Source organism: Amblyomma mixtum, chromosome 2 (assembly GCF_055824585.1).
Source record: "Amblyomma mixtum isolate Tamu chromosome 2, ASM5582458v1, whole genome shotgun sequence".
Classification (NCBI taxonomy): domain Eukaryota; kingdom Metazoa; phylum Arthropoda; class Arachnida; order Ixodida; family Ixodidae; genus Amblyomma; species Amblyomma mixtum.
This window is the reverse complement of record NC_143013.1, coordinates 198,248,775-198,272,444: the sequence shown is the minus strand read 5'-3', so window position 1 is coordinate 198,272,444 and position 23,670 is coordinate 198,248,775. Positions and strand designations below refer to the sequence as shown.

Below are 23,670 nucleotides of genomic sequence, written 5' to 3'. Positions count from 1 at the left end.
GGTATAAATGGTTGGATGTGTGCGCTATTGAGTAAAACACATAATTGCTTTGCAAAGTGCATTTTTTTCATGCGCACTTCTCTACTTCCGCCAGAAACCTCAGCTTGATAAAGTCATTTTCTCTGCCTATCTGTTATACGCCCGCGTTCTGTTCTGGTCACATCTTTTATATCGTTCACCACTTTTCACACAAAAGCAAAATAACCGATGATCCCCTAAGGTAACAAAGTGGACTCTAAGGGAGACCAAGCATAGCACAAGGGCGTTAGAGGCTGAGGTGGGCGGATAAGATTACAAAGTTTTCAGGCATAATGTGGCGGCGGCTCACCTAAGGCACGATTAATTAGAGGGACATAAAGGAGGCCTTCATACCCCTCATGTGGCTCATTGGTGTGCCGACGTATACACAAAAGAGAAAATTTTTTGCCGAGCAAAGCCGCCGATAGCGATCTGTATGGCACACACGGCGACATCCGCTCACAGATCGAGTTCCCTACCGACCAGGCATGCCCAAGTCCGGAGCGCACGACGGGTAGTAGATTTGGTACTTGGGGGACGAGCCGCAGTTTTCCTCGTAGATTCTCTCGCAGTGGTCGTCTTGCTCATGGAATGTGGACACCCGGCGCCAGTGGGTGCAGCCGTATCCTGGGCAGAGAAATCGGTAGGCTTGTGTGAGGGAAGGTGCGCCAAACAGGATTATTTAATGAACTCGTACATAGTCCGTTCCTTGTAGATAAGATTACCACGGTGAAGCAAGCTCATGAATAAGTCAGGAGCCCCGCAAATGTGTCTACCATGTCTCTATTTGATACTTGTGTATTCTAGTGAGAATAACAGATTAGAAAGAATACACGACATTTATTCTGTGTCATACGCATAGTAAACTACTTGATTCGACGCTTATGAAGAAAGGAAGCAGGCTGCGATTTTTCTTGTAATGTGATTTGCATGTTCAGACCACATCATGCTTACATCAAAAGTAACTTATTATGCGTGTAGTTATTGCCAAGTCAAAGTGACGGTAATTTTGTGACGTGGCAGTACAAATAAACCTTTATTTTCTTCACCAAACTTCCAAAAAAATTAGGCACGGTTTAATCACGGTTATAATAATAGCTATAATAGTAATAGCTCCGGCATGCCTAGATAGACAGTCCTGACTGCTCTTCTTCCATGAATAATGAGTGCGGCTACGTGGCGTTTATATACGCGCCATACGTTCATGTCAAGTCACGTGACCAGACACTATCGCTATCTGGACGAAGCTCATTTAAGACTGAACGTGAAAGATCTAGGGTAAAAGAACAAGCCATCATGCTGGACTAAGGCGCTAGGCGTACCTTTGGTAGCCATGCTACACCATGAGGTTTGAACCCGGTTAAACCTATTATAGAGCGAAAGCATTCCCAAATGGCCAAGGTCAAATTTTGGCAATGGTCCGGGGGAAATTTGGCGGTCACCATCGTGTCTGCCACGGTCAGTTATTGTTGGACACCGATTTTGGTCCATATCGGCCAAGGTAAATTTCGGGGCAGGACCGGCCCAAAAATGGAGGTCGCCCTCGTGTTGGGCAAGCTCCATAGCGGTTGGTCATCGATTGGTCCATATCGGCCAAGGTTGAATTTTGGGGTTTGTCCTAGCAAAGTTTGGAGGTCGCCATTTTGTTGGGCGCGGTTATTTATGGTTGGACATCGATTTTGGTCCAAATCGGACGAGGTCAAATTTCGAGGTTGGCCCGTGCCAAATTTGGAGGGCGAAATCGTGTTGAGCATGGCCAATTATGGTTGGACATCGATTTTGGTTGAAATAGGACAAGGTCCGATTTCGGAGGTCGCCCGGACCAAATATGGAGGTCACCATTGCGTTAGGCACGGCCAGTAATGGTGGTACAAACCTGACAAGGTCAAATTTTAAGGTATGTTCTGTCCAAATTTTGGAAATGTCCCGGGCCAAAATTCGAGATCGCTACCGTGTTCGGCCCCGTCAATTCTGGTTAGACATCGATTTCAGTCCGATTATGCAATGTTCAAATTTCGGAGGTAGCCAGGGCCAAATTTTTGCAAATGACCGGGGCCAAATTTTGAGATCGCCATGGTGTTGGGGATAGTGAGTTATGGTTGGACGTCGATTTTTGTCTAAATCGGCCAAGGTCAAATTTCGGCGGCCGCCAGGGCCAAATTTGGAGGTCGCCAGTCATTATCATCAGCAGGCTGAGTACGTCCACTGCATGGCAAAGGCTCTTCCTGTCTCCATGTCTCTCACAATTTACCCTGTATTTTGCCAGCTGCGGCCACCGTTACCCTGCAACCAGCTTAATCTCATACGCCCACCTTTCTGCCGCACACTGCTACGCTTGCCTTCTTTTGGAATCTACTCCGTTACCGTAAAGGAGGACCAGCGGTTTCTTGCCTTCTTATTACATGCCCTACCCAAGAGAATTTCTTGATCTTGATTTCGACTAGGATTTCATTAACTCACGTTTGTTCCCTCACCCACTCTGCCCGTTTCCCGTCTCTTATTTTTTCTTTCCACAGCTCGCTGTGTTGTCCTTAAGCTGAACCCTTTTCGTTAGCGTGCATGTTTCTGGCCCATAGGTGAGTACCGGTAAGATACAGATACAGCTGTTGTATACTTTCCTCTTGAGTGATATTGGTGAGCTGCCATTCACCTGATTTAATACCCGCTAGTTCCTCAAACAGCACTGCTTCGCTAGCCTCGCTGAATAAGGTTCTACCATTAAACACAGCTAGATTCAGTTTCAAATGGCGGCCAGTCCGGAGCAAGACATTTTTAGCACCCTACGCTGTGTCACAGGGATGACCACCGCCTTGGTGAGTCGCCCAATAGCCGCTGAGGACTGAGGGCAGAAGGTGAATTGGTTTGTTCCTAGAAGGTTGTGGCCAAGGGCTACACCAGGGTGGCCAAATCCTGCACTGGGGAAGGAGTGCGTTGTCGGTTCTGGTCACCGAGCTTAGGCCGCACCCCAGGCCTGGTTATGCAATTCTATCGACACGCGGGTTTTCTTTTAAATCCGGGGGAGAATTGCGTGGCACCGGAATTCGAACCCCGTCCCTCTTGCAAGCGAGGCGGATGCTTACCCCTACGCCATCGCGTTGTGTTGTGCACGGTCAGTTATGGTTAGACATCGGTTTTGGTACAAATCGCCCAAGGTCAAATTTGGGGAGTAGCCTGCGCAAAGGGCTCTTTCTAAGCGGCTTTGAAAGGTCAGTCCAAGGTCAAACTTATGCACATCCCGCAGATCGACTTTTGCATGTAGTAGTGCAATGGCTTTAAAATAGTTTTAGGGTCCATGCAGTTCGAGGATAATCAGGCACGTGAGACATCGCATGATCGCATCGATCATAGGCAGCAGCACGAAACCTTAAAAAAAAATGAATAACCCTTCTAATCGCTTGAGTATAAAGATTGCCATTCTCGCCTTAAAAGAAAGACTAAAATGTTAGCGAAAGGAGCATGAGACATTCTTAACAAGAACATTATCATGAATGAGAAGCAAAAGCATTCAGAATACTAAAAAACAAAACGAAAACGCCAATGAGAACAAAGTCAACACCAATAACAAATACAACGAAAGAACGCTTTTTGCCGGCCCCACAAGTCTAATAACATCAAACGAAGGTTTTTTTTTTTACCAAAACCTTGTCAATTATACTAACAGGAAACCTTTATTTACTGTTATTACTCTTGCGGGGACGGAAAAAAGGGTGTTTGTTGTTCCAGTTTGTAATAAGGGAGTAATTACTCATTGGCATCCACCCAAGCGCAGCCATACGGCTACAAAGGAAAGATATACAGCTTTCTCAGAAACTTCGTAGTTAAAGAAAAATTCGTCCTGGTCCGGGGTTCAAACCCGGGACCACCGCTTCACCGGAGCAGTCGCTCCACCAACTGAGCTAACCGGGACGGCAAGCTTATGGTAGGGCGAGAGCGAATTGATCAATAGCTCGAAGTGGGAAAAAACAGGACGAATTTTTCTTTGACTACGAAGTTTCTGAGAAATCTGCATAGCTTTCCTTTGGAGCCGTATGGCTGCGCTTGGGTGGATACCAGTGAGTAATTACTCCCTTATCACAAATTTACTCCACATTGGGGGATTCCCCTAAACATTTGACCAACATTGTTCCAGTTTGTTGTTGCTCTTGGCTTGAATGTTATTGGAATTTTTGTTGTCATTTTTTATTTAGAAGTTTTTTTACTGCTGTTGGTTGACCTTTTTGAAACAGCCTTTGCTACGAATGCTTGTGACTGCATTTTTTTTATTGCGAGATTCTGCCTGCTATTGCTAAGAATTACCTTCTTTTTGTTAAGAGAATGATAGCAGTGCTTTTATGGCAGCGATCAGAAAGGTTTGCAAGCCTTCGTGTTGCCTGCTGTATTCAAAGCGATCATGCTATGAGTTTGGTGCATTCCTCAACTTTCACGTGCCTGAGTTCGGTGTTAAAAATATGCCTCTTTTCTGTCAAACAAACATTTGGTGGTTTGCGCATGTGCAGTGTTAATGTGCTGTGTTATTTGCGCCGCTCTTCTCCTGCATCATGCAACCCCTAGCCCAACAATCCGTTTTTCCGGAGGAGAACCACGTCAAAAGGCACTGGGGCTGCCGGCATGAGAAATGTCTGGCGCAAACGGAGTTTTAACAACGCCCTAGAGCTTGGAAAATTGCTGTCAACACCTGTGGCGTTCTTTTCTGGACGCTTCAAATGATCAACTGCAAAATATGAGCAGTATCGACAATGAAAGCAACTAGTTTACGCTACATGCTCGGTAAAGGTCAACACAGGTTTCGATCTGAACGATCTGGCATAGATTTCGAATGTTCAAAGTGTATTGGATACGAACACAATGTCAGCAACAATGTTCCCTCTGCATTCAAGTTTGCAATCACTCACCGTTAGCGGCATAGCTATGGCGGGCGATGAAACAGGTATCACAGTCCGTATAAATCACTTTCCACGCTTCTTGAACGGCTCCAGAACCTTGGCAACGTACGCGCGAACAAGAAAACCATGCGTTACTATCGTGATGATAGAAAGCGCTAGACGCATGCTGTACAGCTTCGAAGCGATGCTAGGGCATCAGAAGGAGTTTTGAGATGCAGAATATTAGAACGTTCATAATAGAATTCCTTGCTTGAGTTTGTAACGGCCAAAGCGTCCTCATTAGTTTTTCATGCTTTCCCTCTTGCTGGCTTTTCTGACAGCCACGTAACTCATCGCAAGGCCTCTTTTCCACAAGCTCGTATTCATATTAGTGTCTTCCCAGCCGCTTAAGTTGGCAAGGGTAAGGGACTCTTGCTTAGAACCTGTAGAACTACCACACAGATCGACAAAGAATTGAAATCAACGACCCTGCTGAAACTGGTGGAGCTCAAAAGGCACGGATTGATGACGCTGGAGTTTTAGGTGATACGGCGGTTGTCTAACGCATAAAGGCAGCCATAGGATGCAGCGGAGTCCTGCAGGCGAGCGATTTGGCTGCTTCAGGAATAAAAGTCGTGGTGAGGTGGAAGCAGTGCGGTAACTGCTTCGCATCTGTACTGCCCCATTTATGATGTGCATCATGTAGGAAACATTGACCTTCCTGACACAGATGGCCAGAGCGGTAAAGTATGCTTCAATTCTCGAGGCCGCTAGGTAAGAAGTAATATATGGAACTCGACTGTAGCTGCGGCCGTAATTTTCTGACCAGGGTTGGCAGTTGTTCGAGGAGATTTAATAAGACGCAGCCTAATACTTTCGTTCCATTCTATGCCATGATGAGCTGGGAGATGTTTCAGAAGCACACGGCGTTGCGGGTACTAGAGTAGTTGTCTGTTCAACTGCTCGCAGGGAGTTCCAGAAACGTATTCTTGGCAAAGTTACGTAGGTCTCCCTACTGTGTGCCGCATGTGCCGTCCGTGTGTGCCGTGATAATGATAATTTAAGCTGAGACATAAACGACGACATTGTTTCAGCCTCTTTGTGTTGAGGACGCTATGACCGTGGGCGCCTTGGAGCCCCACGGATCGCAGGCCTCGTATCATTGCAGATCTAGGTGGCATCCTTTCAGCAGGCGTCATATAAATAGGTGTAATCAGGCCTGGATACTTGTCTGTGACCGCCTGTGCACTACCTACATGGTTAATGACATGTGTCGGTGTCTGTGTTGCAGACACCAGTTTTATGTACGTCTACTAACCGCGATACGAGTGCCAGCCAGTGTTGTGTGTGTGTGTGTGTGTGTGTGTGTGTGTGTGTGTGTGTGTGTGTGTGTGTGTGTGTGTGTGTGTGTGTGTGTGTGTGTGTGTGTGTGTGTGTGTGTGTGTGTGTGTGTGTGTGTGTGTGTGTGTGTGTGTGCGTGCGCGCGCGCGCGCGTGTGTGTGTGTGCGCGCTTGTGTGTGTGCGTGCGTGTGCGTGTGTGTTTGTGTGTGTGTGTGTGTGTGTGTGGACATCACCCGTGAAACTCATTGTATTATTCCATCATCAACCTTCATTCGCACTTTCCTTTTCCTCCCCTTCCCTTTCCCCAGTGTGGAGTAGCAGGCCAGGGCCATGTCACCACCGGCCGACCTCTCCACCTTTTCCTCATTAAATTTCCTTTCTCTCTCTCTTGGGACGGTACCATTTCTTTTCACGGGGAAGCAGTTTTTCTCGCCTTTAAACTTCGGGGTGAGGAAAGGCAGTAATGCACGGTGGAAGGTCTCACGCAACCGAGCGCGTGGGATAAGCACGGTGTGCGAAGTGGGCCACATCTAGTCTATAATATAGCATGCTCTTAGCGGCACATGATCAGCAGTGGTGCCGAGGCTCGTGAAATGGCGCGCTTTTCTCCTAGAATGTGTTGAGTCATCATTTTTCAACGTGATGTATACTAGCTTTTGAAGTAGCTCCGCAAGTTCTGCTTTACACGACCGCATGGCCATCACAAAATTTACTTCTAACGTATGCAACAAGGCATTTATTTACTTGCTTACAAATTTTACAGTGTTTGAACTAGCACTATTGTTGTGGGGAGGGGTATACATAGAAAGGGGGAAAGCAAGAGTAACCTGTAAAGAGAGCCCAATACATGTATAGAACAACCGAACTGTGTGTTCCGCAGCTCCTGAAGCCGCTGCGACTAGGAAGGCAAAAAATGACGACGAAATTCTCTGTGTTTAACTGCTCTTGCTTACATCCAGACTATTTTTAACCAAATGTTAGCGCTATATATCGCGTGTTCACCTCCAAAGACGCCCAGAACGTGCTCTAGACAAGCGTTTTGCCTTCTGTACATACATAAACAGTATTATGGCAGACTCCACGGGCACTGGCAGGGTAACAAAGCTTTCTTTAAGCTTGTAAAGAATGAAGAAGACATACTATCACACGTGTTTATACGCAATCTCAGCCAGACACCAGCGGACACATAAAACTAAAGCGAACGCTGACGTTCACGGATATCGGCATCCATCATATTATAGCTATTGTCAGGGACCAGAAGACGACAAAGTGGGCAGTGGCGCGGCAGTGAGCGTTCGCGCTAGGCGCGCCGCCATTCAATCATTCCACCGCCATGTCTCATGTAGTACTGTTTTCATCGGGCTTGCCGTCACGTAACATTTGGTGGAGGTGTTGGGTTTCCATCGCCATGCTGGTCTTGGAGCTTCAGCGTGCTGCGTCTGCCATGGTCGTCGGCCTTGTGTTCCTGGTCAGCACCGGCCGGGTGTGCCCCAGCCCGCCTGACCAGAACCTACCTTGCCGTTTGGCCCAGCCCCAGCCCCATCTCCCACCCCGACCACAAAACGCGACGAACTGACTGATCCTACCGACCCGACTCTACGCGACCCACCAATCCGAGACACGTGCGCATGCCATCTATGCTTAAGCTCTACAGACCCACGAATAACCCAGATCCCTCATCCGACGTCAGCGGTTTCAGGAAGGCCTCGACCGCAACCGTTTGCGGCTTGTGTCCTTGCCCTTTCAAACTGTGTACAGGGCTCGGATGACAGCAGCTGTATGGAGGCTCAGAGGACGTGGTGATGCCAGGCACAAAATCCATGACGCCGAAGGAGCTTTCGGGGGCATGGTGAGAGAAGGAGGAGAAGGTGATATGAGGATACTGGGTTGCATTTCTGAAAAGTCTCGCGCGACATTTTCATATATAACTATCTTTTTTGCTAGTGTTGAGATGCCGGAGAGGCATTCTTTCGAATATTACTTCATATTTTGGCCTTAGAATATTAATTACCGTTTTTAAGCTGCTGAAGCCTAACCTTGGAAAAGCGCTAACTACACCAAGAAGAGAAATTTGTCTTTTCCATTCAATGCTTACCTTCATCCGGAACGAATGTGAATAAGTTTTTGCTCCCACAGCGAGGAGTGGATGTTAGGGTATATCGGCCGGTCCTGAAACATATGAGATTTACTTTTAATTACATCTTAGAAATTGAATAACCTTTGACTTTAGTGATCTGAAAACGTACGAAACTTTAGTCCTGCCACTGCGTCATTTATTACGAGATATTTCCTTATATTTCGCGCCTGGGCTCACGCGCTTGCACTTTGAGCTGGTAGAAAGCAGATAATAGCTAAGTTTAACGCCCCTAAGAAGCACCTTTCGATAAGAGTAAAATGATACTTTGCTGTGTATTGAGATTTCTGAGCAAGTCGAAATAACCGAGAATGCGAATGCTGGAAATTAGCATTAGATGATTACGCCACAGCACCCTTCACAGCGCACGGCCAGCTTCAGAAACGAAAAATGGGTTAGAATCAATCCTCCCGTGGCAGCTATTTTTAAAGGACGTACCCTGGAGTGAAAGCATCACACCTCAGAAATGCACCGCTACTCCATGGAGCTCATGTACAGTTCCTTCTGTTTCTCATGATGCACAAGCCCGTTCTCGCGATGCACAAGCGCATTTCTCATGATGCACAAGCCCGCTGTTTCACATGATGGATTGGAACAGCACACTTCTACGTGGCCTGGATGCGTGAAATTTATAAGGTTATTTCTACGGGGTAAGGCAAACGAGTTGCATGAACAGTGAACGTAACCAAGGAAACCATAGTTATTTTTTCGGTAGCGCTAACGAGGGAAAGACGTTGTATGCCTGATCATTTTATATGAAATAATTAGCAGGAAACAGAACGAGATGGAACTATATGGCGCCGGTAGGATCGGAACTCACAATCTCATCGTGTCGCTTGCAGTGCTCTACAAACTTCGCTACGGCGGCAGCCGTTTTCTGTTCAACGTTCGTATGAGTACTAGTTAAGTGTAGCCCGACCATAGCAGCGGACATGGAACGTATTTCATACTAGGGGTGCCATGTAGAACGAGGCCTAACGGAGAAAAGCAATGTGCATAATGAAACGCGTTTAGGGGCTAGTTATTACTGCATTGTTTCTAGAAGAGTAAATGAGCGATACTTATTCCCCGTCCTGTACTGTCTTCTGTGAGTTCGTCTCAAATAAATATCACTTAATTACTCCTTTAGAGACAAGGTAATATGCATGCTCCCTCCATTCATGGGTAGCAGTAGAGTGGGTAGCGATACAATGCAGGAAAAAAAAACAGCACTTTGTCAAAATTAGGCTCCGTGACTCTTGGTAGCTGGATCCGTGAAACCCATGTTGCTGTTTACCCTGGTTTAGAGCAGTAATCTGCGAGTTTTTCAACGCATTCTTTGGGTTCGCTCACACTGATTCCGTTCCAGTGGTTCCGTAAGTGAAGGCCATTGATGTAGTGAAGTTCTCGTAGGTGCCGTATGTGTAAAACTTGACGCATTTCGATGCTCCTCCGAAGTCAGCGTCGTAGTTGTAGTTTCTGTACATCTGGTACCATTCTCCGACATCAGGAAAGCACTGCACATCAGAACACGATGATTGTCATTTGTTAATCTCCTAAGGAAATCTTTTGTCAAATAACGCGAGCACAGTAGAATTCCGTATGAAAGGTGAAGACCATATTCGCCACACGACGGTAAATATCATCACTTTTTGAGTGACTGCTTAGTGAAAAGAGAAATGTAATTTTAGTGCACGGGAAAATTGGCATCCAACGTACTCGCGTCAACCAATGATGGGCATAAAGACCAATATAGAGAGCATTGCAGCGTAGGGGAAAACTGCATGGATATTAATTTCTTGTACAGGTTTATGCACGAAACAGAAGATAAAAAGTCAACATAGAAGCGAGCGATCAAAAACCCACCGGTGCATAGACTTCGTGCATTAAAATTTGAAGGAAGAGCTGAGCTCAGAAGCAGGTTCATACCACAAACCTGCAACAATGCTATTGTAATGCGATAAAAAACAATTCTGAAAAAAAAAAAAAAGAAACGAGCAACCAACTGCCTCACACACAGGTGCACTGAACGCAGTTCGCCTGTACAAACAGGACTGATAAGGGTATCTCGTCGCATTGGCTCGAAACTGGATGCCCATATAAAATATGGCGCATGTTTGATGAAAGCTTTGGTTTACTGCCTAGAGCAATGGAAGACATGCAGCACACAACAGATGTTCTTTGCCAAAAGAGCACCGGCGTAACGGCACGTGGACGAAGAAACGATGTAATTCGCAGCACTGTGTAGCAATCTCTACTCTGTTTCACCAGAATGTTGATCTTTTTTGTTGCTTGATTACTCGGCGAAAGGGGCTACTAGAACTTATTTCACATTGTAAGCCTCGCTGCAATTAATCGCTCTTCTTATTACTAAGTGCAGCAGCTTCATGTGCAGCGAGACGCATACCCTCACACTGCAATGGAGGTACATGCCCCCTTTGAGTTTACAACTGTTCTGAATTTTTATGCAATGTATAATAATTTGGACAGCCTCCAGTAATTTCGCAACGATTCTCCTCTTTGTATTCTGGCCGAGGCTTCTGTGTGGTGTAATTTCCGATTTTAAAATGGTGGATGAGCCCCTTTGCAGGGAATGTACTTCAATTTATTTTTTAACAGGGATATGTGCCATGTGGCATGTGTTGGGGCTGCCTATAGGATGATGTAAAATCTATTTTCATGCCGAAACCTGGTCAAGAATCGGGTGCCACTCCTGTCTGTCAACCGCCTGCACACGCCTTCCTCTCTGGTGATCTTAAAGGGGCGCTGAAGACAACTATACCGAATCTTTGTTGTTAGCAGAATCATAGTTCGAAATTGGGGGGCTTTGCTGTCTGGTTTTTAAAAGGAACTCTGAAGACATGGTTTAACAGAACGCGTCTCATCAGGCTCATGCATTGCCCTTCAAAAGGAGAAAAAAGGGAGGAGCAATCACAGGCTTCAAGTTATCAGAGAAGAAAGGCAAAGTTGCAAGTCCTTACCCTGCTCGCATCTTGGCACTCGTTAACTTCGCTGCGCATTTCTGAGTAATATCGTTCTGCAGCAATGGTTAGTAGGAGTTTAGGGAAAATGAAGGCGGCAGATCTCGCCTGCATGTCTTCTAGCAGAACGTTCGCCGTTCGTGGTTTGGTAGATTGGTTTGGTTTGGTTTGGTTTGTAGGGTTTAACGTCCCAAAGCGACTAAGGCTATGAGAGACGCCGTAGTGGAGGGCTCCGGAAATTTCGACCACCTGGGGTTCTTTAACGTGCACTGATATGTAAGCGTGGTTGTCGTGCCAACAGCCGCCCTTTAAAACAAGATGGAGGGGGATGTAGGAGATGGTAATACGTAATTTCCTGACATTCACAATAAAAAAGTCACCCACGTTGCATGGCGAAAAGTGCGCAATGAAAGTTTGGGACATTAAACTTTCCAGCAGGAATAAACACCACCATCCGGCGGCTAACAACCCGATGCCTGCGCTGCGGGGCTCGCAGCTGCTCGCTGCTCAAGAGTGAACGGGAGAGTGAAGGTTGGTGCCACGTGCGCCAAGGTAGATGTATACAGTGATAGCGTAGCATGTATGGACGCCCATCATTTCAAAACATGGGGTTTTAGATAGGTAGATCAACTTTGTACCGGGATGGTGATAACTTTAACCTCGGCATCTATTCCTACCGTGCTAACTTTTCTCGGATTAACTGCCAAATTTCCTCTCCTACAATCGCTTCTTACGTGTTTCCGGTTTTTTAAAGTAGAGCATGGCCTGGCTCTTCCTAAACCGGAATGCCTCTCTGAGATGTATGGAGGCCTCGTGGACCGACGACTAGACGACACACTTACACAGGATTACAAAACGTTCTATGGTTTCTTTCTTCGATGCTGCAACGGAAAATTTGATCGAGGCTGTCAAATGTATGCTAGCAGCACTTTGGCTTCAAGCACCCAGTCCAAGCATTGAAAAGTAAATCGCTTTGTTTGAAATCGACTAAAATATATTTATTTTAATTTTGTTTCATTTGCCCTATAGGGCTCCAGCGTCAGCTTGTTCAGCATTTTCTTTCACCAATGAGTATTTTTTAAGGTTCGTACACACTTTTTCAGGATTATACTACATCCTTTTTCTCCTCTGACATTTACATTTATCAGTAAGCCGCCGGCTTCTCCGAGATATTGTATGGATACTTCAGCGGTACAACTACCATACAACTTTCGCCACTGTTCGCTTCTCCTCCATCTGCCTCACCAATTGTTCATGAGCGTTACCGCTTGCGTCACTCAATCGAAAGCAGCCAACCCAACACCACCTTGGACTGCTTCATCACTTGTGTTCCTATGTGCCCTCAGGGCAAGCCTGCCGACTGTCATCTCCTTTACTTCAAGAACATAATTTGTAGCAGATTTCAAGTTCACAACACCATTTCCAGCCGTCAAATTTACTATCATTGCACATTTCCAGATTTCCCGAGTTACTTCATACCTATTTATCACCAAAGTTGGCCTACCCGTTACGACAGCTGCGTTTCTTTTCCTTTTTCTATTAATTTCTTCTGGTCTGGTACGTTGCCTCTCCGTAATTCATCTACACATCATGGTACTTTATCCACGCAAATAAGGTACACCCCCCGTCAAAAGTATACGGCCCAAAAGGTTTGCTTGTGAGGCCTGCTACATGCCTAGTTATGCATCCTCAGCGACCGTAATCTCTCGAACCATAAATGGCTGCGACTCCTCAATCCTCCCAAGCTTTGGACAGCTATATGGGACATGGAACCCCGCTAAACAGCTTAGAAGCAAACCCCTTGGGCTGTATACTTTTGACGTGGACTGTACATATAAGGTACGTTTGCCCAGATATCAAGCTACGCCCTAGCTGCAGTTGCGTCCCAATTTTGCAACGTAATCTTGCCATAAGCCATAATTCCCGCTTTACTGCGTTGATAGTCAGAGAACCTCCACCTCTTGTCCGCAAATGTCCGCCAAATATTGCAGGTGTTCCCGGCTGTCTGCTAGAAAAATGACACCATTGGAATATCAGTCCTGCTAAACGACTTGTTTCCATCTGCCCTTTCGCCGCCACGACAAAGTAATCTCTAATATGTTCATTTACATCTGCCGTTCTGCCCCCTAACTGGTGAAAAAGCAAATCCCGGCCTCAGTCCCCTTTTAACCGCAACTCTTGCTTTCCTTTCAATTTCCTGCGAAATCACTGCTAAGTTTAAGAGCGTACGTTGTTGGGCTAGTCGGTCAATCATGGTGAATACAAGGGGGGGGGGGGGGGGGGGGGTACTGCGCACAAAAAGACAAGGACAAGAAGATAACACAACAAGCGCAGACCCGCGACTAACTTTATTTGAAAGCACGACACTCCTTTTATAGTTGCAAACTGTCACATCACACATATGTGGAAACCAAAAACCTGTCTTTATTGTGATACTGTTTGATAGAAGGGTCCCTTACGCAATCTTTATCCTTCTGTTTGATGCAAAACGCCTCCGCCAACTCACGCGCCACCTGGTCACGGCTCCTCCTCAAAACTTTTGTGTCTGTCAGCAAAGGCAGGCAAGGGTTATTGCGCGTAGCATCCGGGCATGCGCCACAATGCAGGGGTAAATTCATGCCACTCGTTTTGTCAGGTGCCAGACGTGTGTCGTTTACCAGATTCCCCTCACCTGTGGCAGGGTATACATCGGTCAGACAGGCCGATGTCTGAATGAGCGCTTAAGGGAGCTCCAGCTTTCCATGAAATCAGGGACAGGGTCGAATTTACCCCTGCATTGTGGCGCATGCCCGGATGCTACGCGCAATAACCCTTGCCTGCCTTTGCTGACAGATACAAAAGTTTTGAGGAGGAGCCGTGACCAGGTGGCGCGTGAGTTGGCGGAGGCGTTTTGCATCAAACAGAAGGATAAAGATTGCGTAAGTGACCCTTCTATCAAACTGTATCACAATGAAGACAGGTTTTTGGTTTCCACATTTGTGTGATGTGACAGTTTGCAACTATAAAAGGAGTGTCGTGTTTTCAAATAAAGTTAGTCGCGAGTCTGCGATTGTTGTGTTATCTTCTTGTCCTTGTCTTTTTGTGCGCAGTACCCCCCCTTGTATTCACCACTGCTAAGTTATTCTCATATATTTATTTTAATAAATTGTGCACTACTCTGACCTTTTTTTTGAATACTTTCCATGCCAGGCCATGTTTTACATTATTGTAATTTCCTACATTGCCTAAAAGCGCCATTAACAGTGGTCATTCTTCACTCCTGAGTGCCTATAACTGGAAACAAGTTATAAACAAGTTATCGTCTAATCCGTGACCTTGTATGAAACTGTTCTGTCGTTCTTTCCATACCTCAGCCTCTTCCGCCCAATCTTGCGGCTCCTGCTTGATGGTTTTTACTGCTAATCTTTACGACACCAATTTCATTGCTAAACCACTATGGAATTTAACGCGATCTTTTTCGCCTGTGCCTTTGCATGTCAGACTTTCTACTTTCTCTCCAGCCTGCAGGGATTTCTCGAATTTTCAGTACGTGGATTAAAGCAGCGCGCAGTGTCTTTCTTGTTTACCAAAGAATGCGATTAGTTTGATTGCAAGGTTTTGTTAGCCTGTTGGTTTATGCCACGGGACGCTTTCGAACACCGTTTTCCTAATTTAACTAGGTAATGTCAGTGTTAAGACTTCTCTCGGTAGCAGCCTGCATCAAGTCCCATACCGCTGAATGTTCAGTAATAAATCGCACGGCCTCTTCATTTTTCACTTTATTTTGTCAGTGCCGGCCCGTTTCTTCCGCATTTGCACCAAGTAACTTCAGGTGGTTACAGAAATTTCTAGGGGCCTGTGTATCATTGTTTCCAATATCTGAAATGCACCCATCGCCTGCAGCCTTAATTCTCTGGACCATTTTTTTGGGAATAACTATTCTTTTGTATTGCGCATGGTTTATCGGGGTTTAACGTCCCAAAGCGACTCAGGCTATGAGGGACGCCGAAGTGAAGGTCTCTGGAAATTTAGACCATTTGGGGTTCTTTAGCGTACACTGACATCTCACAGTACACGGGCCTCTAAAATTTCGCCTCCATCAAAATCCGACCGCCGCGGCCGGGATCGAACCCGCGCCTTTCAGGCCAGCAGCCGGGCGCCATAAAGACTAAGCCACCGCGGCGGATCTTTTGTATACATACAATTTTTCTTGAATTTCATGCAATGGCTTATTTTCTTGTTTTTATCAGTGTGCCCTGAAAGATGTTTAGCTTCTTTCTGCACGTTTAACGTCGACGGCACACCAACATTTTGGCTTCTTTTTTGCTACCACGTTGGTTTTTTCCTTTTCCTTACCATCAAAGATAGCTCTCTCCAATACATCAGAAAATTCATCAGTGCTGTTTGATCTACTTCAGGCTTTCTGAATACAATTCACTACCTTCTGCTACATGGCTCATCAAATGACTACCACTCGTAACCGAATTCCGTGCTGTATGCAGCGCGCTTGCGATGGAAATTCATATTTTCTTATATACTCAAACATTGCGACTTCACTCATGATGTTCGCTCCCAATGCTATTTATTCCTTTCTGTTCTATTCTCATCACACTACCCTTTCATATACAGGGTGTCCTAGATTACTTTGGCCAGGGTATAAATATATGCCGAGTCACTCTAAGACGACGAGTCCAAATACATGTTGGTGGCGATTGTATTTAGCAAGTCACAATATTTTGCATTCTGCTTAATTGCATAATTAGTAGAGATTAATTAACCAACCTCGCATGCAGTGACGTTAGGCAAGAAATTGAAATCAGAAAGTTGTAGAACGGTCCGCAGAATACCCGATCCATCTTTTACGTATTAGTTTTTTGCGCTCAATGTAGTTGGCCCAGAAGTGCAGAAAAATACCACGTGACATGACCGCTTGCGCGCCGCGATTGCAGTACTCTCAAGCGTTACGCCTACAAACAGAGCTCCTGCTGTTTTTTCATTTCCCCACGTCTCAAAGCCCTATTGGAGAGGTTCTCTGCTCGGAGGGGCCCTGTAACACCTTGGGGACCCCCTGAGTGTCCTCCCTCTCGGAGGACAACGCCTCAATTTTCATCTTCTCCGCACTTCGCACCCAGGCCGCGGCCTGGTTAGGCCTGGCGGCTACTGGCTCCGCCATGACTGACCGCGCTGCTGATGCCAGGCTGGCCCTGACACCTGGACTACTCGCGGATCCGCCATCTCCTGAGGTAACCTCTGACCTCGACACGGAACCTACAGTTGACAACCCGGACACGATCGTACCAGATGGACATCGGCTACCTGACCATGGTGCCGCTTCAGGTGGTGAACCCCGTTCTCTTTCGGGCTCAGATTTGACCCCCGTGACCGGCGTCCCGGGCCTTTCCTCGTCACCTGCCGGTGTCCCAAAGACCCCAGCCCCCGACAACCTAGAACTGGGCACGGATACCTCTCTTTTATTGGCGCACGAGGAACTGCTGTCCATCATTAATGACGGAAAGAATAAGATCGCAGCAGGCGTCCGGGCCACCCTTGTGTCCCTGGTCTCTGCCATGAATGCTAATGCGCAGCACTTCTTTGCGTGCGCCATCCGAGACAGAGAGCGCGTCCGTGCTTTGCGGGATCAAGTTATCGCCCGGGATCGTGAACTGAAGGTCCTGAGGGCCCAGCATGCCGAAGTGTCCGTCAGGGCTTCCGAGGCCGAGGCGGAACTTCGCCTTCTGCGTGTCGGACCGAATGTTCCTAGGACCTTTGCGGCTGCTCTGCGCGGCGGTGCCGGCCCTCATCCACCTGTCGGCGTTGATTCAGGCACTGCGACACAGGCTCACCCAGGGCCCGTCGATCTCGGGGACTCTCCTCCGGCCGAGGAGCCCCATCAGATGCTTTTAACGTCTGTTGGGGCTTCCGACAACGTGGGTCGCGAGGTTGCTACCCTCATCAAGTCGGCCATCGACCCAGACTCTGAGGGAATAGGAGCCGTCACACTCCGACCCACCCGTCGCGCCCTGGTGGTTACATCCCGGGACCCTGGGAACCTCGAGCGCCTGCAGGCTGCTATCACCCGTATCGAGGCCACCAGGGCTTCCATCAATGTCCGTATGCCTCAGCGACGTAATCCCCATGTCCGCCTGTCCGGGGTTGATCCTGATATCCGTCCTGAGGATCTCGTGACTGCCCTCAACCGGCGGAATCCGGGACTCTCACTTGATCCGCTGAAATGTAAGCTCAGATTGTCCTTTACAAAGCGCTCTGGACAGCGTGTGCACGTCCTAGAGGTTGACCCTCCCGCTTTTTCCCGGCTTCGTGACGCCCGTCGCGTCACCGTGGGCTGGACCTCCGTTGAGGTCCAGGAGGACCTCCACGTCCCGCTGTGCACGTTCTGTGCCCAATACGGCCACGCTCTTAAGGCGTGCCCGCATGCTACGGACCCTTCTAAGGCCTGCTGCACAAGATGCGCGGGGTCGCACCCTCTCGCACAGTGCCCCCGCCCAATACAGGACCCTAACGCCAAGTGCGCGCCGTGCGCCGCGGCTGGTCGCCCCTCTAACCATCAAGCTGGGCATGCCTCCTGCTCAATTCTGCAGGAGCGCGCTGCTCGCGTCCGTGCCAGGACCACTTATGGCCCTTAGGGCCACGATTGCCCTGCGTACCTCTCCCGCGAACTGCCAGGCTGCGAATGTGATTGTACTTACGGCCTCCTTCACTAATCTTTCTTTCGTATTCTTCTTTTCTCGCTACCCTTTATCACTTGGCTCCGTAGCCGGTCCTCGGCCCTCCTGCTTCCACCACCGCCACTATCTATTAATCAATCTCTCAAGCAGCTGTCGCCCATATGTGATCTTTTTCTACTTGAGTTCCTATACTTCTTTATATCGCCATGGCTAGTTTTAGTTTTCTGCAGATTAACCTTGACCATACCCGGCGTGCGACGGCTGCCCTCTCGAGTCATTTCCTCTCTTCTCCGTTTTCTCTGGCAGCGGTGGAGGACCCTTACCTGGTCGGTGGTGGGGTTTCAGGTCTTCCCAGTGGGGTTGCAGTCTTCTCTGCGCAATCACATCCGCGCTCGCTGGTCCTTGTGCGGGACCCTCCTTTTGAGGTGTTCCCTATTTACGCCTCCACTTTCGTTGTGGCGGTGCTCTCCACCTCCCAGTCTGCTTCCTTCCTCTTTGTCTCTGTTTATTGCCCGCCGCGTGCCCTCTTTGACTCTTCGGTAGACGAACTGGACGAAGTGGTCGCTTTGGCGGCCGGCCGACCTATCATCCTGGCCGGTGACTTCAACGCCAAGCATGAATTGTGGGGCCCCGCACCTCCGACTCGCGTGGCTCCAAACTCGTCCACTTCGCCCTGGCTCACCAACTGACAGTTTTAAATGATCCTACTTCCGCCCCCACACACGACAACTATTACGCGGAGTCGTGGATTGATGTCACGCTCGCTTCCCCATCCCTGCTCAGCTCCGGATACACATGGACTGTCTCTGACGCCGAATCTCTGTCCGAGCATTCTTATATTCAGGTGTCGATTGGTCCTCCATCTCCGAAGCAGTACCGCCTAACGGTTGCATCCCGGGCTCGTCTGCTTCAGTGCCTCGCAAGGGACACATGGTTTCCCCGAGTTGCTGGCGCCGATCTGCGCTCTCCCGATGCGCTGGAGACCGTCGTAAACCGTTTCCACGACCGAGTTAACACGCTGATTGAGCGCCACAAGCGTACAGTTGGGAGTGGTCTGGCACCGAAGTCATGGTGGTCCCCTAAGCTCGCCATCGAGCGGCGCCGGGTTCGAGCTTTGCGCCGGCGCTTCCAGCGTTGCTCAGAACAATCGGTTCGCCCTGTCTACCGCACTTCATTTCAGGCCGCACTTGCCTGTTACCGTCGCAACATCAGGGAGGCGAAGGACTCGGTGTTGCGCCAGGCCTGTCACGATGCGACTCGGAAAAACCTTTTCGGCGCACCCTTTCAGAAGGCATTTGCCAAACTGCGTGCCCCTGTATTCTTACCGCCTCTGGACGCAGGAGGCGGCGTTCTGACGTCTTCTGTCGTCGAGCCAGCGGCACTTTTGCTCCGAACACAGGTCGCGTTTGACGACTCTTTGATAGATTCACCATTCCACGCGTGTATCCGTGCATCCGTCGAGTCACCTTACCATCCTTCTGTACCGCCGGACGTCCCGTTCTCGCGGAACGAGCTTCAGTTGCTCGTGAACGCACTTGGTACTGGCACGGCTCCCGGCCTGGATGGGCTGACTGCGCCCTTGGTTACGGGCCTCTGGCGTGCCCACCCGTCCTTCTTTCTCTTCCTTTTCAACGGTGCCCTCCGTCTAGGCCACTTTCCCTCCGCGTGGCGCAAGGGGCGGATCATCTTCCTTCCTAAGCCAAACCGTCCCTCTTCCCTCCCTACTTCCTACCGGCCAATAGTGATGAACTCAGTCCTCGGTAAATTATTAGAACGCCTACTTCACGGTCGTCTTTACTATTTCTTGCACGCCAGGGGCCATCTCCATCCCAACCAATTTGGGTTTACTCATTCGCGCAGCGCAGTGCAAGCCCTGGCCTCGTTGCGAATGGTCCTGGAAAATTTCCGCATATCCCGCACGCCCGTAGTTCTTATATCAATTGATTTTCAGGGTGCGTTTGATAGCGTTTGGCACCCCCTCGTTCTTCGCTTCTTTCGCAGCCGCGGTTTCCCTTCGAACCTATATCACCTCTTGCGCTCCTTTCTTTCGCAGCGCACGGTAGTCTACCGTACACGCACTGGTGAGGAAGTGTCTGCCAATCCCACTCTCGGCAGCCCTCAGGGATCCCCCGTCTCACCCCTTTTGTGGAATGTGATAATCGCAAGCCTTCTCGAATGTCCAATGCCTCCTGGCGTGACAATACAGGCGTATGCCAATGATACCATTGTGCTGGTTCCGGCCCGCACGCGCCACGAGCTGGAGAAGCTGTGTGCCGAGGTTCTTGAGAGAATAGCCTGTTGGGCCGCTGATTCGCGGGTGACAATCTCATGGCCAAAAACATTTTGTATGCTGTTTTCCCATGGCGTGGGCGGAATGGAAAAGCGTAATCCCACCGTGCGCTTTTCGGGCCGCCCCTTAAGTTTCAAACAGGAACTCAAAATTTTAGGCGTTGTCTTCGACCGCCACCTCACTTTTCTACCTCATGCTAACTTCCTCCGCGACAAGGCACAGATCCTCACTTCGCGCCTTGTCTCATTTCTGTCGTTCCATCGTTCCCTCCCTGCCTGTTCTCTACGTAGGCTTTATTTTCAAGCAATACAACCCGCTTTAACTTTTGCCGCGCCCGCTTGGTGGTCTCGCAGCGCCAATTCCCGCCTTCGGACAAAGGTTGTTTCTGTGCAGCGCGTCCCTCTTCTCGCTATCACAGGGGCTTTCCGCACAACGCGCACGGCTGCACTTCAGGTGCTCCTCCGGGTACCCCCTCTTCCCTTAGAATTGGATCGCCTCTGTGCGGAATACAACCTTTTAAACGGTGTAGATCCTGTCACCTTTGGAGGTCACACTTATCTACCATCTGATATCTTGCCCCGCTTTGATCCCTGGTGCGACCATCCCTCTCTGGCTTCCTCATTCTCCTTCACCCGTCTTCTCCCTTCTCACTTTCCCTCTCAGTCCTTCCTTCCCAGCCTTCATATATTCACGGATGGCTCTTATACATCCCACTCTGCGGGTGCTGCTTACGTCGCATTCTCATCTTCTGGCGCGCTGCGGAACGTGGGCCGGTTTCGTCTAGAGACAGCCTCTAGTGCCTTCTGCGCAGAGGCTGTTGCGTTTCATGAGGCCTGTTGTTACGCCCGGCGCGCCCCCTCTCCTTTACCCTTGCATGTCTACTCTGATTGCCTTTCTCTCCTTCAGGCTCTTCACTCTCTTTCTACGAACGACTTGCGCGTCCGAGACATCAAGCGCACTCTTGCTGCAATTTCTCTTCAGCGTCCTGTCTTCCTCTATCATGTCCCCGCCCATTGCGGTGTCTGGGGCAACGAGCTCGCTGACTGGGCCGCCTCTCTGGCGTCGGCGCGTGGCCTCTTGCGGCCGTCGTGGCTGTCACCCTTGTCAGTGCGCACCCGCATGCGTACCACCGTACTCAGGCTTTGGTCGGACACCTGGACCGCGGAACATTCGGACACCCTCCTGGCTGTTTTTGTCCCCTCTGTTAACCGTCTCCCGCTCTTTTTCCCTCCACCCCGATCTCTTGTCCCTCTCCTAACTGGCCACGGTCGTTTTCCCTCGTACTTCCATCGTTTTGCCCTCCTTCCTTCGCCTTCTTGTCCATGCGGGGCAGCTGTGGGGGATGTTCTCCATTACCTGCGTGCCTGTCCTCTCACCGCAGACGTAGCAGCACGGCTTCCCGGCTATCCGCACTTTCTTTCCCCTCAAGACTTCCCCTCTTTACTAGGTTCCCCTCGGTCTCGTGCATTGCTTATTCGCGTTGCTGTTCGCGTTTCTGCCCTTCTTTCACCTGTCTCTCGTCTTTATTCCCGCCCGGATGGCTCGTAGACCTCCCTGCCATTTCTGCGCCTCCCCATGTCTCATGTGGTCGGGGGCACCATATGGCCAATATTGGTGGGCTGTGGCCCTGCCCCTGCCTCACGGGCATGTGGATGGTATGTGTACCATGATATCTGTTGGCTTTGCGTGCACACGCAGTCTTTGTTTTGTTTGCTTTTCGTTTTTTTTTCACTTTTATTTTTATTTTTATTTTTTTGTTGCCATTCCTTTTCTTTCCTCTAGCTGTTATATTTTTCATGTTTTAATTGTTTTTTTTATGAATTTCGCTCGTTATATTCCTTTGTTTGTTTGTTTTTTTACCTGCCTTTTGTTATTTACTTGATCCTCTTTTCTATTTCCCTTTTTTCATGTACCCCTTCTGCTTTCTTAAGCCCAGTATCTCCTGTTTGTTCGTTTTTTTCTCCTCGCTTTCTTTTCCTGTCTCTTCTTCCTTCTTACAGATCCCCGCACCTTCCCTCCTCCTGGCCGCCTGCGAGCCTGTCAGAAGAAACTAGGCACTCTGGACCCATCATTGTTTCATGTTCATTTCGTCCTTCGTAATCCTTCAGGGGCGCCTTGTCTTAAAAACCACTTTTCCCCGACCATCATTTGTGCCTTTTTTTTTCCTCTCTTGTAATTGGTTTTTCTTAGATTTTCTTTTGGGCGTTGGCCCCTTTTCTTTTATGTTTAATTGGATCGCCTGCGATAACCTCTGGTTGGGTGCGGGCTTCCTCTCCAATTTTTTTATTTTATTTTATTTCATTTCTTGAGAGTTTACAATAAAAGAGCAACAACGCAGGCGCTGGCTGTGCGATTTACGCCAGTGGAAGTGATAAGGGCTGCTTCTGCTTGCCGCTGTCAAGAACCGCCGCGAGGAAAACATACCACTTTTTGTCTCAATTTTGAGATTCTGACGTGAAAATGACGACACCGCGACGCGTTGACCGCGGAATCAACCAATTAGCAGCGAGGTTGTGGTGGCTAATAGTAGGGTTCCACCCAGGAAGCATTTAGTTGCGCAATAAGGGACCGTATGCTAACATTTTGCTGTAAACACGCCATTAATAAAATGAACAAAGTGAAGAGTGGTTTATTGGCACGTTGAAGCGCCGGCAACGAAGACCCGGGCGCAAGTCGTCTAGGAACCAGCGAGGCGAGAGCCCAGCACACAAGCGGCAGTTCTCCAGCACGAGCCTTTCATGGGCGGCGCTAGCGCTTCGTCGTCGTTGGTGGCGGTGCTGAATCATCATCTTCATTCCAACTGCCCCGGCGGAAAGAGGGAGCCATCCTGGCGACTCAAGGAGAGGAGACGACGAGAGGGCTGTAATAAGGCTTCAAGCGGCTGACATGAACGACGTCGCGACCACGGCGGGGATGGTCCAAAGAAGGTGTCACCGGTTCGATGATATAGTTCACTGGTGACGTACGCTCTAAGATGCGGTAAGGACCAATGTGCTTGGCCGAAAATTTGGACGCAGCCGGAACAGAGAGCCAGACCAATGATCCAGTGGAGAAGTGTGTAGCGGGCGTGTCTTGGTCCGACTCATGTTTCCGGAGCCCTTGACGTTCGGCGGTGAAGGAGCGAGCCAACTGGCGGCACTGCTCAGCATGGCGGGTAATGTCAGAAATGGAAGTATATTCTGAGCTGTCGGGGTTGTAGGGAAGGATTGTGTCCAGCAGACAGGAAGGCTCGCGCCCAAATAAATGAAAGAATGGGGAAAAGCCGGTGGTTGCCTGGGATGCGGTGTAATATGTATAGGTCACGAACGGAAGGACTTGACCCCAATTAGAGCTGTCGGAGCTAATGTACATGGCGATCATGTCCCCAAGAGTACGGTTGAATGGTTCGGTGAGGCCGTTG

The 23,670-nt window shown here is 48.9% G+C and overlaps 1 protein-coding gene across 1 annotated transcript; it reads right to left on the bottom strand.

Moving 5' to 3' along the window:
* Nucleotides 1-493: 493 nt before the first annotated feature.
* Nucleotides 494-11,429, bottom strand: LOC149362160 (uncharacterized). Its single transcript, XM_089568232.1, has 5 exons — nt 11,316-11,429; nt 9,688-9,851; nt 8,317-8,390; nt 4,911-4,997; nt 494-645 (listed from the first exon to the last, which is right to left on the bottom strand). Exons 1-5 carry the CDS (start codon nt 11,427-11,429, stop codon nt 494-496), a joined length of 591 nt encoding a protein of 196 aa, XP_089424358.1.
* Between the last annotated feature and the right edge of the window lie 12,241 nt (nt 11,430-23,670).

What these genes read in the sequence shown, in the direction of transcription:
- LOC149362160 (XM_089568232.1), bottom strand. Translation starts at nt 11,429, where the DNA reads ATGCAGGCGAGATCTGCCGCCTTCATTTTCCCTAAACTCCTACTAACC. An exon ending in AGTGCCAAGATGCGAGCAGG is followed by an intron (nt 9,852 to 11,315) that starts GTAAGGACTTGC and finishes TCTGATGTGCAG; the next exon opens with TGCTTTCCTGATGTCGGAGA. An exon ending in CCATAGCTATGCCGCTAACG is followed by an intron (nt 646 to 4,910) that starts GTGAGTGATTGC and finishes TTCTCTGCCCAG; the next exon opens with GATACGGCTGCACCCACTGG.